General features: G+C 56.5%; 2 protein-coding genes across 3 annotated transcripts; both read left to right on the forward strand.

The window, feature by feature from the left end:
• The first annotated feature begins 1827 nt into the window (after positions 1-1827).
• On the forward strand, positions 1828-11596 carry CLN6 (CLN6 transmembrane ER protein). Its single transcript, XM_068203496.1, has 7 exons — positions 1828-2008; positions 3573-3687; positions 4211-4309; positions 6603-6791; positions 8804-8859; positions 10154-10276; positions 11308-11596. Exons 1-7 carry the CDS (start codon positions 1926-1928, stop codon positions 11594-11596), a joined length of 954 nt encoding a protein of 317 aa, XP_068059597.1. The 5' UTR covers positions 1828-1925.
• Positions 11597-14126: 2530 nt separating this feature from the next.
• CALML4 (calmodulin like 4) lies at positions 14127-17778 on the forward strand. 2 transcript variants are annotated; one of them, XM_068203351.1, is made up of 4 exons: positions 14127-14228; positions 15999-16139; positions 16680-16868; positions 17448-17778. In XM_068203351.1, the coding sequence occupies exons 2-4, from the start codon at positions 16073-16075 to the stop codon at positions 17543-17545; spliced, it is 354 nt and encodes a 117-aa protein (XP_068059452.1). In that variant the 5' UTR covers positions 14127-14228; positions 15999-16072; the 3' UTR covers positions 17546-17778. The 2 variants fall into 2 exon arrangements, with proteins under 2 accessions (XP_068059452.1, XP_068059453.1); XM_068203352.1 differs by lacking the exon at positions 14127-14228 and adding an exon at positions 14790-14896.
• Positions 17779-18034: the final 256 nt, after the last annotated feature.

Genomic DNA, 18034 nt, shown 5'->3' on the forward strand with positions numbered 1-18034 from the left:
GAGCAGCAGCCGGAGCCCGGAGAGCCTGGGGGACACCAGGGGACACGAGCCAGGCCGTGGCCAGCCCTGTTTAGAGCCACGTAGCCGTGTCAGGCACAGGGTGACAAGCAGGGTCCTGGTAAGATTAAGTGGCTCTGTTATCTCGGTGATCTCCTCCACTTTTCAGGGATATTTTCCCAGGTGCCACCCCAGGGGAGCAGGGATGGCGTGGGGAGGGTCCCCTGCTCCTCGAGAGGGACCAAAACCTCCCTTCTGCTGCTTCTGGGAGCCCCCTCAGCTTCGGTAGGACCAGAATTCCCGGCCAGAATTCCTCAGTGGAATACACAGCAGCTCCCAGGGATTGTCCTGTTCCCATCCCGTGTCACAGCGTGCACATCCAAGGGAACGGGGACAGGGTGTGACACACAGTGCTCCCATCCCAGGGGTGATGGAGCCTCCGTGCCCAGACCAAGCCCTCCAGGAGGGGTTTGGGGCCTCAGCCTTTCTCACCTGTGAGGGTGGTGAGGCCCTGGCTGTGGCTGCCACATCCCTGGAAGTGTCCAAGGCCAGGTTGGACAGGGCAGGGAGCAACCTGGCATGATCCTGGGAAAATGTCCCTGCCCATGGCAGGATGCACCTCCCGATTTAGACCCAAAACTCCAAACCCCAGCGAGTGCAAATTCAGCCCCGAGGGCTGCGAATCCCTCCCTGTGTGAGTGATCCCATCCCGATGGATTTATCCAGCCAAAGCCGAGAGCAGGGAACAGAGCGGGGCATCCACCGTGGCCCAGGGAAATGGAAACCCGCGAACAGCAGCGTTTGCTCGTGGCCAGAGGAGCTCCAGCTCCTCATTCTCAATAAACCAGCGGCTCGGAGCGATGGATTTGCGCGGAATTCCCTGAGCCTTCCCTGCCAGCCGCTTTGATCCCCCCCTGAGCATCCCATCGCAGCCAGGAGCTCTCCCGGCCCGGCACACCCGCAGGAGCACGGCCGGGGCAGCGGGGCCGGGAGAGCGGGGCCGGGGCCGGGGCCGGAGGAGAGCGGGGCCGGGGGAGAGCGGGGCCGGGGCAGCGGGGCCGGGAGAGAGCGGGGCCGGGAGAGCGGGGCCGGGAGAGCGGGGCCGGGGCAGCGGGGCCGGGAGAGAGCGGGGCCGGGGGAGAGCGGGGCCGGGGGAGAGCGGGGCCGGAGGAACAGGGCCGGGGGAGAGCGGGGCCGGGGGAGAGCAGGGCCGGGACCGGGGCCGGAGGAGCGGGACCGGGGGAGCGGGGCCGGGGGAGAGCGGGGCCGGAGGAACAGGGCCGGGGGAGAGCGGGGCCGGGGGAACAGGGCCGGGGGGAGCACGGCCGGGAGAGCGGGGCCGGGGCCGGAGGAGCGGGGCCGGGGGAGAGCGGGGCCGGGGGAACAGGGCCGGGGGGAGCACGGCCGGGAGAGCGGGGCCGGGGCCGGAGGAGCGGGGCCGGGGCAGCGGGGCCGGAGGAACAGGGCCGGAGGAGCACGGCCGGGAGAGCGGGGCCGGGGCCGGGGCCGGGGCCGGAGGAGCGGGGCCGGGCTCCCGGGGCCGGAGGAGCACGGCCGGGGCAGCGGAGCCGGAGGAGCGCAGCCGGGGCAGCGGGGCCGGGCTCCCGGGGCCGGAGGAACAGGGCCGGGGCAGTGGGGCCGGGCTCCCGGGGCCGGAGGAGCACGGCCGGGGCAGCGGAGCCGGAGGAACAGGGCCGGGGCAGTGGGGCCGGGCTCCCGGGGCCGGAGGAACAGGGCCGGGGCAGCGGGGCCGGGCTCCCGGGGCCAGCGCTGCCCCCGCCCCGGCGGGCGGGCCCGGGGCCGCCCCCGCGCAGCCGCCGCTGCTCCGCGGGCCGGGCCGGGAGCGGCCGGGAGCGGGATCGGCACCGGTACCGGCACGGGAGCGGCAGCGGCCCCGGGAGCGGCCCCGGGAGCCCCGGGCCGGGCGGATGCAGGGCTCGGCGCGGCGCCGGCCGTTCCCGGCCGCGGCCCCGGGCTCGCCCCCGCCCGCCGGGCCGCTCTACCCGGGCAGGTGAGCGCGGCCGGGGCTCGGGGGGGGAGTCGGGAACGGGAACATCCCCCTCGGATTCATTGGGGATCCTCACCCCATCCGACCCCCCCGGCGCGGCCTGCCCTGCTCCCCCCGGGACAGCCCGGCCCCTTCCCGGGTACCACCCCCGGATGCTGCGGGATCCGAGGCATCCCCAGGGTCGGGATCCGAGACAGCCCCAGGGTCAGGGTCCTGGACATCCCCAGGGCCGGGATCCGAGACATCCCCAGGGTCAGGGTCCTGGACATCCCCAGGGCCGGGATCCGAGACATCCCCAGGGTCAGGGTCCTGGACATCCCCAGGGTCGGGATCCGAGACATCCCCAGGGTCGGGGTCCTGGACATCCCCAGGGTCGGGATCCGAGACATCCCCAGGATCAGGGTCTGGGGCATCCCCAGGGTCGGGATCTGAGACATCCCCAGGATCAGGGTCTGGGGCATCCCCAGGGTCGGGATCTGAGACATCCCCAGGATCAGGGTCTGGGGCATCCCCAGGGTCGGGATCTGAGACATCCCCAGGGTCGGGGTCTGGAACATCCCCAGGATCAGGGTCAGGAACATCCCCAGGGTCAGGGTCAGGAACATCCCCAGGGTCAGGGTCTGGAACATCCCCAGGGTCGGGATCCGAGACAGCCCCAGGGTCGGGGTCCAAGACATCCCCAGGGTTGGGGTCAGGGGCATCCCCAGGGTTGGGGTCCAAGACATCCCCAGGTCAGGAACATCCCCAGGGTCGGGGTCTGGAATATCCCCAGGGTCAGGGTCTGGGGCATCCCCAGGGTCGGGGTCCCCCAAGGTTCCCCCTCTCGGCTTTATCCGGGGCATCCCAGCGTACCTGGGTTATCCCAGCCGATCCAGGGCTTGGCAGACTCTTCCAGGGAGCCGCAGCATTCCCAGCTCATCCAGGGTACCCCATCCTCACCCTCCAGCTCTCGGGGTTCGTTGAATCATCCCAGGGTGGTTTGGGGTGGAAAGGACTTTAAAGATCCTGTTGGTCCGTGGGCAGGGACACTTCCACGGACTTTGGGCAGCCCAAGCTCGAGGCTGCTCCAGCGGATGCCGTTCTGGTCTTGCCACCAGGAGAGGCATTGATCTGCTTCTCCTGCAGGGAGGTGAAGGTCCAGAGGTGCTGGAGGGGCATTTCATGGAAAGGCTCCGTCGGGGTTGGATCCTCGGCAGAGGGTGATTGGAGCAGGAGCTGCAGGTGACGCTGCATCCCGAGCATCCCGGTGCTGGAATTCCGCCGGGCACCGCCGCATTTTTAGCCCTCAGCTCAACTCCTGGCAGTTGGGATTTTGCTTCATCATGCAAAAGTTAAAAATAGTTGCACTTAATTCAGCACTTTTCACCTTACTGAAGAGACCAGGAGGAGCCTCCCCACAGGGACGGCTCAGGGACGGCGACAGCTTCGTGCTCTCCTGTCCTGCCTGCTCCTCAGCTTTGTCATCCCGCAGATCCCAGAGCCAGGGAAGCGCAGCTTCGGTGTGGGGTGACAGCTCTGCCTCCTCCCAGAGCTGCTCCACGGCTCCGTGTCCCTCTGTCCCCTCCAGGCACGGGGCGGTGAAGGCCGAGGACACCTTCAAGACGTCCCCGTTCCACCTGGACCTGTGGTTCTACTTCACCCTGCAGAACTGGGTGCTGGATTTCGGGCGCCCCATCGCCATGGTGAGTGAGGGGACAGGGCCAGGGGGTCCCCAGGGCTGTCCCCTGCACCAGGGGGTGTCCTGGAGGAGCTGGGACCACTGCCCCGCTCTGGTGGCACTGGGGCCAAGCCAGCTGCAGTCTCTGGGAAAGCTGTTCCCGGTTCTCTCTCCCACACCTTTGCTTTCACACCTGGGAGGCTCCTCCTGCTCTTCCCCATTCCTTGCCTGTATCCCAGGGCCTGGGGCTGCTGCTTCCAGGAGGGGCCATTCCATTTCAATGGAATTTTTTTCCAGCTGGAAGCTGGCAGAAGGTTGAGGATGGTCCAGGAATCCCAAATGCCTTCCTTGACCCCACAGCTTGCCAGCACCGGGCAGGGCTGGGAGTGGAAACTTCCAGAGGGTGATTTTCGGGAAGTGTGCTCCAAGATGAGCTGCCCAGCTTGGTCCCTACCAACCCCCTGGAGCCCAGCTGAGCATTCCCGAGCAATCCCCACATTTTCCCTCTCCCATGGTCGCTGATGTGCTGCTCTTCCCTCTCTCCTCAGATCATCCTCCCTCTGGAATGGTTTCCTCTGAACAAACCCAGCGCTGGGGATTATTTCCACATGGCTTACAACGTTATCACCCCCTTCCTGCTGCTGAAGGTAAACCTGGGAATGTCCAGGGGCTTCCCACTCCCAATTTTGTGAAGTTTCAGAGGTTTTGAGGGTGCTGGTTATTCCCAAATTCCTGCCAGTAAGGAAGAGTTAAGAGGATTTCTGATGCCACATTTTCAAGAGCACCTCAATTCCCTGCATGTCCAGAGCAAATCCCCCTGGAATTCTGGCTCCAGGAGGAGTCAGAGCTGAAGGTAAAGCTGGGAATGTTCAGGGGTTTCCCATTCCAGGTTTTGCAAAGGCTCAGAGGATTTTAGGATGTTGGTTATTCCCAAATTCCTTCCAGCCAGGAAGAGTTTCCCACTCCAGGAAGGATTTGTGATGCCACCTTTTAAAGAGCACCTCAATTTCCTGCATATCCAAAGCAAATCACTTCCCCCTGGAATTCTGGCAGGAGGAGTCAGAGCCCTTTTCCCAAATGATATTTTTAGGACAACAACCACCCTTGGCTTAAAAGAATTAGGGTGGAATTAGAGTGGATTTTCTAAATTGTTCAGAGCTTCATTACACTTGCTCTTTGACATTGGACTTGTGGCTGGAGCTGGAATTTATCTGGCTCCAGCTGCCAACCTCTGGATCCCATAAACCATTCATGAGGTGAAATCCTGTCAGACCATTAGGAATCTTTTCCCATTAAACACTTCAGAAGAAAGCAATTATAAATCCATTTTAACCTTCATTATCTGGGAATTCAGCTATGGCCTGAGGTGGAAATGATTCCCTCTCGATATTCCAGGAGGATTTCAAGGCTGGGGGCAAAAAGGGAATACCCAGGATGTGGGAGCTGACCTTTCCCAGGTGATTTCTGCAGGGCTGAGCCACAGGAAAATGCAGGATGCGTTTCCCTGGCCCAGGGACGTGTCCCAGCCTCTGTCCCCTCCAGGACCTTGTGCTCTCCTTGTCCTCCTGTGACGTCCGTGCCGCAGCTTCAGGGGAAGGGAAAGTTAAGCCTCCAAATTAAACCCAAATAAGGTCAAAATTAAACACAAATAAGGAGCTTTTCCCTGCTTGGGGAGGGCTGCAAAGCTGATTTAGGGAGGGGGGAGGCCCTGGCTGATCCCGGAGCTGAGCCAGCCAAAGCTGGAAAACTCTGGAGCTGGGATCTGCCTCGGCAGCTCTTCCCTGCTTTGCAGGCTGAGTGTGGAGCTGCATCCCAAAATTCCTGCTGCTGTTCCAAAGCTTGTCCCAGGCCCTGAGTCAGCCTCAGGTGCTCGAGATGGGGCAGGGAGAGAGCCCAGCACTGAAAGTGGTGCCCAAAAATTGCCCCGAGTGGTTTTGTGGCACTCGGCTCCTCCAGGCTGTGGGGTCAAACTGTGGGGAGCTGTTCCATGGGGAAGAAAGGGAACAGGACCCCAGAACGTTCTCCTGGGGGATCCTGAAGCTCTCTGTGGAGCTGAGTCCCATTGCACTGGGGAGAAAGGGAGCAGGACCCCAAAACGTTCACTTGGGGGATCCTGAAGTGTGCAGAGAGGGTGGGAAGCGTGAGGAGCTCTGTGCTGGAGGCTCTGCTGCCACTGGAGGGCACATCCAACCTCCCAGTCCTCTCCAGAGGCAGGAGAACCACGGCATTTTAATGAGGAAACCCTCGTTAACAGCAAACCAAACGAACTTTTGGGGCTGAAGGCAGCAGAAACCCCTTCAGAGGTTTTCCTCCCAAAGTTGCCCTAAACCAGGACAGGTCTTTTTAGACATCTTTTAAAAAAAGAGATTTGCTGAACTTTCCTGAGTTTATAGCTTTAAAACCTAAGGTCCAGAGTCTCCAGAATTAAAGCCAGGCCTGTAACACATGATTTGAAGCACCCTGGCAGAATGACAATATTTGTCTTGGAATATTTAGCTTGGGTTCATTTATAATTACACTTACTGCCATTTCTAATTCCTATCCCATTAAACCAGGACTATCTGTTGCTGTTTCGACATGAAACTCTTGGGATCTGTTTTAGTAGCAACTTTCAGTGCAAGGCAGAGTGCCTGAAATTGGATTTTGGTGAGGTACAGGTGTCTTACCTGCAGAAAGCAATCCATTCTCTTCAGCACAGCCTAACTGTCAGCTCCTGGTGCTAAAACCGCAGAACCGTGCCTTTGATCCCTGTATGAGTGCACTCAGGAGTTGGACATGATGATTTTTTGGGTCCCTTCCAACTCAGGATATTTTGGGATTTTTGGTGATGAATTTCTGAGCGCTCTGGCAAAAGAAAAAAACCAAAACCCAGCGAGGGCAGGAGCTGCCACATCCCTGCTCCTCCTCCTCATCCTCCTCACCCCCTCCTTGTGCCTGCAGCTCATCGAGAGGTCCCCCAAGACCCTGCCCAGGTCCATGGTCTACGTCAGCATCATCACCTTCGTGATGGGCGCCAGCATCCACCTGGTGGGGGACTCGGTGAACCACCGGCTGATCTTCAGCGGGTACCAGCACCACCTGTCCGTCAGGGAGAACCCCATCATCAGGAACCTCAAACCCGAGACCCTGGTGAGGGCTCAGCTGGGATCTGAAACCTGAATTTGTAAATTATAAAGGAACCTCAAACCCGAGACCTGGGGATCTGAAATATGAGTTTATAAATGATAAAAAAACATCAAACCCGAGACCCTGGTGAGGTCTCAGCTGGGTTCCAAAATCTGAATTTATAAATTATAAAGGAACCTCAAACCCAAGACCCTGGTGAGGGCTCAGCTGGGTTCCAAAATCTGAATTTATAAATGATAAAGGAACCTCAAACCCGAGACCCTGGGATCTGAAATCTGAGTTTATAAATGATAAAAAAACATCAAACCCGAGACCCTGGTGAGGTCTCAGCTAGGTTTGTAAAATCTGAATTTATAAATGATAAAGGAACCTCAAACCCGAGACCCTGGTGAGGGCTCAGCTGGGATCTGAAATCTGAATTTGTAAATGGCGAAGGAGCCTCAAACCCGAGACCCTGGTGAGGTCTCAGCTAGGTTCCAAAATCTGAATTTATAAATGATAAAGGAACCTCAAACCCGAGACCCTGGTGAGGTCTCAGCTGGGTTCCAAAATCTGAATTTATAAATTATAAAGGAACCTCAAACCCAAGACCCTGGTGAGGGCTCAGCTGGGATCTGAAATCTGAATTTGTAAATGGCGAAGGAGCCTCAAACCCGAGACCCTGGTGAGGTCTCAGCTAGGTTCCAAAATCTGAATTTATAAATGATAAAGGAACCTCAAACCCGAGACCCTGGTGAGGTCTCAGCTGAGTTCCAAAATCTGAATTTTTAAATGATAAAGGAACCTCAAACCCGAGACCCTGGTGAGACACTGAGCTGGGTTTGTAAAATCTGAATTTATAAATGGTAAAGGAACCTCAAACCCGAGACCCTGGGATCTGAAATCTGAGTTTATGAATGATAAAAAAACGCCAAACCTGAGACCCTGGTGAGGTCTCAGCTGAGTTCCAAAATCTGAATTTATAAATGATAAAGGAACCTCAAACCCGAGACCCTGGTGAGGTCTCAGCTGGGTTTGTAAAATCTGAATTTGTAAATGATAAAGGAACCTCAAACCCGAGACCCTGGTGAGGGCTGAGCTGGGTTTGTAAAATCTGAATTTGTAAATGGTGAAGGAACCTCAAACCTGACACCCTGGTGAGGGCTGAGCTGGGTTTGTAAAATCTGAATTAGTAAATGGTGAAGGAGCATCAAACCTGAGATGCTAGTAAGGGCTGAGCTGGGATCTGAAATCTGAGTTTATAAATGATGAAGGAACATCAAGCCAGAGACTCTGGTGAGGGCTGAGCTGGGTTCAAGCATTTCTAAAACCTGAATTTATAAGTGACTCTGGTAAGAGACTGAGCTGGGCTCTGAAATCTGAATTCATAAATGATAAAGGAACCTCGAGCCTGAGACCTTGGTAAGGGGCTGAGCTGGGCTGAAGTGTTTCTGGAATGTGAATTTGTGAATGGCCTGGGTAAGGGGCTGAGCTGGGCTGAAGTGTTTCTGGAATGTGAATTTGTGAATGGCCTGGGTAAGGGGCTGAGCTGGGCTGAAGTGTTTCTGGAATGTGAATTTGTGAATGGCCTGGGTAAGGGGCTGAGCTGGGCTGAAGTGTTTCTGGAATGTGAATTTGTGAATGGCCTGGGTAAGGGGCTGAGCTGGGCTGAAGTGTTTCTGGAATGTGAATTTGTGAATGGCCTGGGTAAGGGGCTGAGCTGGGCTGAAGTGTTTCTGGAATGTGAATTTGTGAATGGCCTGGGTAAGGGGCTGAGCTGGGCTGAAGTGTTTCTGGAATGTGAATTTGTGAATGGCCTGGGTAAGGGGCTGAGCTGGGCTGAAGTGTTTCTGGAATGTGAATTTGTGAATGGCCTGGGTAAGGGGCTGAGCTGGGCTGAAGTGTTTCTGGAATGTGAATTTGTGAATGGCCTGGGTAAGGGGCTGAGCTGGGCTGAAGTGTTTCTGGAATGTGAATTTGTGAATGATGAATGAGCTCGTTGCTAACTGGGATTCTCATCCCGTGTCCTGCCACAGATCGATTCCTTCGAGCTGCTCTACTACTACGACGAATATTTGGGGCACTCCATGTGGTGAGTGATTCCCAGCAGGTCCTTCCAGAGATTATGGGATGGTACAGGGGGAAGGGCAGAGCTTAAAGTGGAAAAAAAAAACCCCGAGCCAGAGCTGGCTGGGGATAATGTCCTGCTGGCCAGGGCTGGATTTGGATTAGGATCCAGATTAGGGTGCACCTGGCAATCACGGGAAAATCCCCTCTGCTCAGGGATATTTTGGGATTGGAGGGCCAGAGGAACAGCTTGTCCTTCCAGGGGTGGACAGAAGGTTCCTCCTGGTTCCTCCTCCAGCACCCCCAGATGTACCCCAAACACCCCAAACAAACACCCCAAATATCCCAAACACCCCAAACATCCCAATGACTCCAAATACCCCAAACAAACACCCCAAATACCCCAAATGTCCCAAACACCCAAATGTCCCAAACACCCCAAATAGCCCAAACACCTAAACACCCCAAACATCCCAAACACCCCAAACAAACACCCCAAATATCCCAAACAAACACCCCAAATATCCCAAACAAACACCCCAAAACACCCCAAGCAAACAGCCCAAATATCCCAAACATCCCAAACAAACTCCCCAGACATCCCAAGAGAGACCCCAGGAGGGCCTGGCTGGGCCTGGATCCGCTCGGGATGATCCTGGGGAAATCTCTGCTGGCTGATTTGGGGTTCCAGGAGTGCTGGAAGGAGCAAACCCCGTTCTTTGGAGCCCTCTAAAGGGAAGAAGGGCTTGGGGGGGTTTGGGGATCCTGCTCCACAGCCTGGGAATGCCCTGCTGGAACTGCCCAAGGCAGCTGGAGCCCAGCCCTGCCTTCACCAGCAAATCCATCAGGGGCTTTTCCTGCCCCAGGCTGGGAATTCTCCAGATCTGCAGAGCCAGGACAAGCCCAGCCCCTGCCCAGCCCTCCTGTGCCCTGGGGAGGCAGCAGGGATCCCACAGCAGGGATCCCACAGCAGGGATCTCTGATTAGGGAATCCCACAGCAGGGATTCCACAGCAGGGATCTCTGATTAGGGAACCTCACAGCAGGGATCTCTGATCAGCAGGAATCCCACAGCAGGGATCCCACAGCAGCAGCAGGAATCCCACAGCAGGGATTCCACAGCAGCAGCAGGAATCCTAGAGCTGCAGGAATCTCTGATTTAGGAATCCCACAGCAGGGATCCCACAGCAGCAGCAGGAATCCCACAGCTGCTCCATCCCCAGGCCCAGCACAGGAGCAGCTCCGGGTGTGGGGTGGATTTGGGGCAGTTCCAATCCCCTCCAGGCTGACCCCAGCGCTGGGAATTGCGGGTTTTTCCAGGTACATCCCGTTTTTCCTGATCCTGTTCATTTATTTCACCGGCTGCTTCACGCCCGCGGCGGGGCAGAGCCGGATGCCCCTGGCTGCCCTGCTCCTGGTGGGGCCCAGCAGCCTCTACTACTGGTGAGTGCCTCAGGATGGGGAGGGAATTCCCCAGGAATATTCCAGGAATAGCCCAGGAAAAGCTGCTCCATTCCCCCGGGTTCCCCAGGGCAGCTTTTGCTCTGCGGGGCTGGGAATGCTTTCCCTGGGATCCCAGGATCAAAACTGATCCCAAAAAAGCTGGGAATGCTCTCCCTGCATTCCAGGATCACCACTGATCCCAGAAGAGCTGGGAATGCTTTCCCTGGGATCCCAGCATCAAAACTGATCCCAAAAGAGCTGGGAGTGCTCTCCCTGTTGTTCTGGGATCACCACTGATCCTAGAAAAGCTGGGAATGCTCTCCCAGCATTCCAGGATCAAAACTGATCCCAGAACAGCTGGGAATGCTCTCCCTGGCATCCCAGGATCACCTGGGATCCCAGAACAGCTGGGAATGCTCTCCCTGGCATCCCAGGATCACCACAGATCCCAGAACAGCTGGGAATGCTCTCCCTGGGATCCCAGAACAGCTGGGAATGCTCTCCCTGTGATCCCAGGATCACCAGGGATCCCAGAACAGCTGGGAATGCTCTCCCTGGGATCCCAGAACAGCTGGGAATGCTCTTCCTGGGATCCCAGGATCACCAGGGATCCCAGAACAGCTGGGAATGCTCTCCCTGGCATCCCAGAACAGCTGGGAATGCTCTCTCTGGCATCCCAGGATCACCAGGGATCCCAGAACAGCTGGGAATGCTCTCCCTGGCATCCCAGAACAGCTGGGAATGCTCTCCCTGGCATCCCAGAACAGCTGGGAATGCTCTCCCTGGCATCCCAGAACAGCTGGGAATGCTCTCCCTGTGATCCCAGCATCACCAGGGATCCCAGAACAGCTGGGAATGCTCTCCTTGTGATCCCAGGATCACCAGGGATCCCAGAACAGCTGGGAATGCTCTCCCTGGCATCCCAGAACAGCTGGGAAGGCTCTCCCTGGGATCCCAGGATCACCAGGGATCCCAGAACAGCTGGGAATGCTCTCCCAGCAGCCCGGGATCCCCAGGAATTCTCCCCGCAGGTACCTGGTGACCGAGGGCCAGATCTTCATCCTCTACATCTTCACCTTCTTCGCCATGATGGCCCTGGTGCTGCACCAGCGGCGCAAGGGGCTGGTGCTGGACAGCAACGGGCTCTTCCTCTTCCTCTCCTTCATCATCACCCTGCTCCTCATCGCCGCCTGGGTGGGCTGGCTCTGGAATGACAAAACCCTCCGGAAAAAGTACCCCGGGGTGATTTACATCCCCGAGCCCTGGGCCTTCTACACCCTGCACATGAGCAGCCTGCGCGCGGCCGGGGGCGCCTTCTGAGGGGCGGCTGGTGGTTTTGAGGGGGGAGGAGAAAAAAGAAAAAAGAAGAGATCTAGTTTTTCTAATGTAGATCCGTGTGCTTGGAATAAATTCCCGAGTGGTGGTGGCTGCGCCTGGCCAGGGAGGGGTTAATTAAAATGAATGGGCTCGCTCTCACTGCTGAGCACTGAACGGGGAGGAGAGGCCAATTCCCCACAAATGGCCCCAAAATCCATCAGGAAGGGGGGGAGCTCCAGGGGTGTCTGCACTGCCAGCTCTCACTCATGGGCAAATTCCCCACAAACGGCCCCAAAATCCATCGGGCAGGGTGGGAATTCTGAGGATCTGTGCACCAGCACCTTCAGCTCTCACTCATGGGCAAATTCCCCACAAACAGCCCCAAAATCCACCGGGCAGGGTGGGAATTCCAGGGGTCTGTGCACCAGCACCTTCAGCTCCCACAAATGGGCAAATTCCCCACAAACGGCCCCAAAATCCATCGGGCAGGGTGGGAATTCTGAGGATCTGTGCACCAGCACCTTCAGCTCTCACTCATGGGCAAATTCCCCACAAACGGCCCCAAAATCCACCGGGCAGGGTGGGAATTCCAGGGTTCTCTGCACCTTCACCTCCAGCTCCCACAAAAGGACAAATTCCCCGCAAACAGCCCCAAAATCCACCGGGCAGGGTGGGAATTCCAGGGTTCTCTGCACCTTCACCTCCAGCTCCCACAAATGGGCAAATTCCCCGCAAACAGCCCCAAAATCCATCGGGCAGGGTGGGAATTCTGAGGATCTGTGCACCAGCACCTTCAGCTCTCACTCAGGGGTGAGAATTCCTCAGAATTCCCCAAAAACAGCCCCAAAATCCATCGGGCAGGGGAGAAACTCCAGTGGTCTCTGCACCTTCACCTTTCAGGGGGTGAGACTTCCTCAGAATTCCCCAAAAACGACCCCAAAATCCACCGGGCAGGGTGGGAAACTCCAGGGGTCTGTGCACCAGCACCTTCAGCTCTCACTCAGGGGCAAATTCCTCACAAAAGGACCCAAAATCCATCGGGCATGGGGTGAATTTCAGGGGTCTGTGCACCAGCGCCTTCTGCTTTGACAAAAGGGGGTGAGAATTCCTCAGAATTCCCCAAAAATGGCCCAAATCCCATCAGGCAGGGTGGGAATTCCAGGGGTTTGTGCAGAACACCTTCAGCTCTCACAAATGGGCAAATTCCCCCCAAAAGAACCCAAAATCCATCGGGCAGGGGGTGAATTCCAAGGATCTGCCTCAGAGGGTGAGAATTCCTCAGAATTCCTCAGAATTCCCCAAAAACGGCCCCAAAATCCATTGGGCATGGGGTGAATTCCAGGGGTCTGTGCACCAGCGCCTTCTGCTCTCACTCATGGCAAATTCTCCCCAAAAGAGCCCAAAATCCATCGGGCAGGGGGGATGTACCCTCACCCCTCTCCAGAGCCCTCAGCAAATTTTCTTTTTTTTTTTTTTATTTTCGGATTTTTTTATTTCGGAATTTTTGGATTTTTTTTTTTTTTTTAAATTTTTGGATTTTGGATTTTTTTTTATATTTTGGAATTTTCGGATTTTTTTTCCCCCGGAATTTTCGGATTTTTTTATTTTGGAATGTTTGGATTATTTTTTTTTTTTCGGATTTTTTTATTTCGGAATTTTTGGATTTTTTTTTTTTAATTTTTGGATTTTGGATTTTTTTATATTTTGGAATTTTCGGGTTTTTTTATTTCGGAATTTTTTTGATTTTGGATTTTTTTATATCTTGGAATTTTCGGGTTTTTTTATTTCGGAATTTTCGGGCTTTTGACATTTTAAATTTGGATTTTTTTTTTTTTTCCTTTTATTTTTTTTTTTTTCCCATTTTCCTCCTCTCCCAGCAGCCAAGCTCAGTGCCGGGTGCGCTTCTTTGGGACGGCCAAAGCCGTGTTTCGGGGGCCCGGAGCCCCATCGCGAGGCTGGAGAGCCGCTGTTCCCGGCAGGAGCAGGGGCGGCAGCGGCTCCGCTCCCGTAGCCATAGCAGCGGGTGCGCAGGGCAGCTCCGCCCGCGCCGCCGGACTTCGGCCCGGAATCGCCCGCAAAAGTGGCAGCAGCCGCCTCCGCTCCTGCCGGGACCCCAAACCCCCGGGACTGTCCCCAGAACCCCCGGGACTGTCCCCAGAACCCCCGGGACTGTCCCCAGAACCCCCGGGACTGTCCCCAGAACCCCCGGGACTGTCCCCAGACCTCCAAGGATCGTCCCCAGACCTCCAAGGATTGTCCCCAGAACCCCCGGGACTGTCCCCAGAACCCCAGGGATTGTCCCCAAACCTCCAAGGATTGTCCCCAGAACCCCCGGGACTGTCCCCAGAACCCCCGGGATTGTCCCCAGAACCCCCGGGATTGTCCCCAGACCTCCAAGGATCGTCCCCAGAACCCCCGGAATTGTCCCCAAAACCCCCGGGATTGTCCCCAAACCTCCAAGGATCGTCCCCAAACCTCCAAGGATCGTCCCCAGGACCATGGTGAGTGACGCGCTGCGGGCTCTGCGCCCCGAAATCGGATTTTAAAGCTGCTCGGGTTTATTTTTTTTTAATTTTTTTTTTTTCCTCTCTGTTCCTGCTGCAGGCAAAGTTTCTGTCCCAGGATCAGATTAATGGTAGGTGCGGGGTTGTTCTGATTCGGGCGTTAATGAGCGAGATTCAATCTCTATTTCTGATTCTATTTCTGTAAAAATGCCGCTTTTCCCCCCAACGTGTCTCAGCCTGCGCTGGCTGCCCCTCAGTCCCTCCTCCTCCCGGCTCTCCCGGGATCTGCTCCCTGGGAAAAACAACAGGGAAATCTCCCCAGGTCCTGCCCGGGAAAACAAAAACAACAGGGGAATCTCCCCAGGTCCTGCCCGGGAAAACAAAAACAACAGGGAAATCTCCCCAGGTCCTGCCCGGGAAAACAGGGACATCTCCCCAGGCCAGGAAAACATTGCAGCGCAAAAGCAGCAGAGGGTGAGCACCCGCTCCAAACCCACCGGAACAGCGGAATTCCAGGGAAAACAGCTGGCCCAGGAATTCCAGGGAAATCGGCTGGCCCAGGAATTCCAGGGAAAACAGCTGCCCCAGGAATTCCAGGGAAAACAGCTGCCCCCAGGAATTCCAGGTGCCCCGGTGCCGCTCCTGCAGGGGTTCGGTGCCGTGGGAGCGGAGGAGGAGGAGGAGGAGGAAGGAGGCGGCGCAGGGGATCCAAATTCCCATTGCGAGCCGCCCTGGGAAAGGGGAGCCGCGCCCGGGGCTGGGATTGCTCCGGGAACGGCCAAAGGAAGCTGAAATAAGGGTATTAATAAGAGTATTAATGAGAGTATTAATGAGAGTGTTATTGCAAATCTGATCGGCTCCGCCGAGGGATTGGCGAGCGGGGGAGGCGGCGGCCGGGCCAGGGGAGGCCACGGCGCCCACGGGCACCCCCGGGACATGCTCGGGACACCCCGGGACATCCGTGGGGCACCCCCGGGACATGCTCGGGACACCCCGGGACATGCTCGGGACACCCCGGGACATGCTCGGGACACCCCGGGACATCCCCGGAGCATCCTCGGAGCACCCCCCGGTCCCTGCAGCCGCCCCAGCAGCGAGGGCTGGGGACAGAGGGGACGAGGACGGGGACGGCACCAAACCAGGCTGGGTTCCTGCAGCGGGAGGGAGCCGGGAGCGGCGTGGGAAGGGGGGAGAGCTCCCGGCCGGATCTGGGTCAGCTGCGGTGCTGCCGGGAGAGCGGGAGATGGGGGAGAACTCGGCGGCCTCCGCCTCCAAAATCTTCCACCACCATCATCCTCCATCCTCCATCCTCCATCCTCCATCCTCCATCCTCCATCCTCCATCCTCCATCCTCCATCCTCCATCCTCCTCTCCTCTCCTCTCCTCTCCTCTCCTCTCCTCTCCTCTCCTCTCCTCTCCTCTCCTCTCCTCTCCTCTCCTCTCCTCTCCTCTCCTCTCCTCTCCTCTCCTCTCCTCTCCTCTCCTCTCCTCTCCTCTCCTCTCCTCTCCTCTCCTCTCCTCCCCTCCCCTCCCCTCCCCTCCCCTCCCCTCTCCTCTTTCTTTTCCTTCTCTCTTTTCCTCCCCCTCGCTCCTTCATCCTTCCCCTCAGCCTCCTCTGTCCCTCTCCCACCCCGTCCTAGGCAGGAAAAGCACTTTTAACCAAAATCCTCCGCTTTCGCAGCCCTTTCCCCCTCCCAGCCGCGCTTCCTCAGCCTGGAGGGCCCCAATTAGCGCCGCTCGGGGCTTTAATTGCCCTTAATTGCCCCTGGTCCCCTCCCCCCGAGCCCATCACCCTCCGGGAAAGGCGACACCGACACCGGATCCCGGCTGGAATCCTTCCCGGCCCGGAGCGGGGCTCGATGGCATCCCTGCCGGATAACCGAGTTCTGGTTCTTAATTAGAGTTCAAGGAATGCTTTTCCCTGTACGACAAGAAGCAAAAAGGGAAGATCAAAGCCTCGGACCTGCTGGCAGTGATGAGGTGCCTGGGAGCCAGCCCCACGCCGGGAGAGGTGCAGAGGCACCTGCAGCTGCACAGGATCGGTGAGCTACCTGCACAGCCACGGAAACGGGGTTAAACCTGGGAAAATTCCTTTTTTCTGGAGTCGGGGCGTTCCAGGGGGAGCATCCACCCCGAGCAGTCACCAGAAGCTGTTGTGATGTGTTAAATCCAGCCCGCGGACTAAACCAGCGCCATTAAAATCCCTAAAAAAGGAGGAGACAAACTTTTAATATGGATTTGGAGGGTGGGAGGCTGTCCGGGCCAACCAACAGAGGTGGGAGGGAACAGAAAGACGTTCAGCTGAAGATGTGTGGGAAAAACAAAGCACAAAACCCAAGGAACTGTGACATCAGGTGGTGGGTTATTAAAAATTCGGGATCCAAGTTCAGAGCACAAATTTAACAGAGTTATAAATGGGATTTTAGGAGAAAAACCCCGGTTGTGCCGTGCCCTGATCCAGGTCAAGGACAGGGAAAGGAAACCCCAGGAAAGGGAACTGGGGGAGGAGGAGGAGGGTTTTTAACCCTGGATCCAGCCCCCAGACGGGGCCATTCCCAAAGGATCTGCCCTCCCTTTCGCAGACAGGAACGCAGAGCTGGACTTCTCCACCTTCCTGAACATCATGTACCGGCAGATGAAGCAGGAGGAGCCCGAGGAGGAGATCCTGAGAGCCCTGGCCATGATTGACCGGCAGAAGAGAGGAGTGATCCCCGTGCCCGAGCTCCGCGCCAAGCTCACCCGGCTGGGGGAGAAGCTTTCCGAGGAGGAAGGTACCCTGCAATTCCCACTGGGGCCAAATTCCCCCTGCTCTTCCATTCCCTTTCCCCTTTCCTTTCCTTCCCTTCCCTCTTTCCTCTTTCCTTTCCTTCCTCCTTTTTATTTCCCTTCCTCTTCTCCTTTTTTCCTTCTCTCTTTTCCTTCTTCCCTGCCTTCCTCTTCTTTCCCCTTCTCTTTTTTCCTCCTCTCTTTTCCCCCTCTGCAGCCGCCTCTGGGATGAGGAAGGGCCTGTGCCAGCAGGAGACACCAAAGAAAAAACAGGCAAAAACCCCAAACCCCTCCAGTTGGTCAAAATTTGGCTCCGAGGGGCACAATAAACACAAAAGCCCATCTGGACTAAAGTTGTGATTTCCCCCCCCACCCCCGTGGAACTCAAAGAGATGGATATCCCTGCTCCAGAGAATTTTACACGGAATTAAAATCCAGGTGCTGATTGATGCCAGTTTGAAACTCTCACTCGATCCCAGAGGTGATTTCCAACAAAAATGCCCCAAACCCTGCAGAGCTGCTTTCCCTCTGAACACCCCAGCACCCCCAGATGTCCCACCCCAACGGTATTTTCCGTTTTCCAGTGGATGACCTGCTAAGAGAAGCCAAAGTTGGGCCAAATGGAACCATCAAATACGAGGAATTTGTGCGCCTCCTTTGCCTTCCCTCGGCGGACTACTGAAACCCAGAGTGGGATTTGCTGGGAGCAGCACCTGCAGGGTTTTTATTGCTATTTTCCCCAGTTTCTAGTCAGACTCAGGAACCGTCAGTTGCCTTTCAAAACCTGATTTTGCCTTCATTTAGTGCTGACACTTCCGTAGGTTCCCCCCTGATTCCTGGAAAAACAAGAAATAATATTATAATATATATGTTATTAGAGCAATGATAACTGTTACTGAAATAAACTGAGTGTGATGGCGCGTGTCAAGCTTTAAAAAAATTATTTCAAAAAGCATTTAAATGTTGGGATTGTGGCAGAAGGAACTCATGGTCGAGGTCTCCTGGTTCTGCAAGAACCAAGCACAGCCCAACAGCTGTTTGGTGTCTGCATAAAGGAAAAACTGGGAAAAAGGAGAAACAGGGCCAGGAAAGTTCCCCTTTTCCACACCAGGAAAAAACTCCCTACTCCCAGCTGATGAAACCCCCTCTGATCCTCATTTTCCAGGTTGAT

This window comes from Anomalospiza imberbis, chromosome 13 (assembly GCF_031753505.1).
Source record: "Anomalospiza imberbis isolate Cuckoo-Finch-1a 21T00152 chromosome 13, ASM3175350v1, whole genome shotgun sequence".
Taxonomy (NCBI): Eukaryota; Metazoa; Chordata; class Aves; order Passeriformes; family Viduidae; genus Anomalospiza; species Anomalospiza imberbis.

Bases quoted from the DNA above. Each gene is read 5' to 3' on its own strand.
- CLN6 (XM_068203496.1), top strand. From the start codon at position 1,926: ATGCAGGGCTCGGCGCGGCGCCGGCCGTTCCCGGCCGCGGCCCCGGGC. The intron at 3,688-4,210 runs GTGAGTGAGGGG...CTCTCTCCTCAG, and splicing joins TCGGGCGCCCCATCGCCATG to ATCATCCTCCCTCTGGAATG. The intron at 4,310-6,602 runs GTAAACCTGGGA...TTGTGCCTGCAG, and splicing joins CCCCCTTCCTGCTGCTGAAG to CTCATCGAGAGGTCCCCCAA.
- CALML4 (XM_068203351.1), top strand. From the start codon at position 16,073: ATGAGGTGCCTGGGAGCCAGCCCCACGCCGGGAGAGGTGCAGAGGCAC. The intron at 16,140-16,679 runs GTGAGCTACCTG...TCCCTTTCGCAG, and splicing joins CCTGCAGCTGCACAGGATCG to ACAGGAACGCAGAGCTGGAC. The intron at 16,869-17,447 runs GTACCCTGCAAT...TCCGTTTTCCAG, and splicing joins GAAGCTTTCCGAGGAGGAAG to TGGATGACCTGCTAAGAGAA.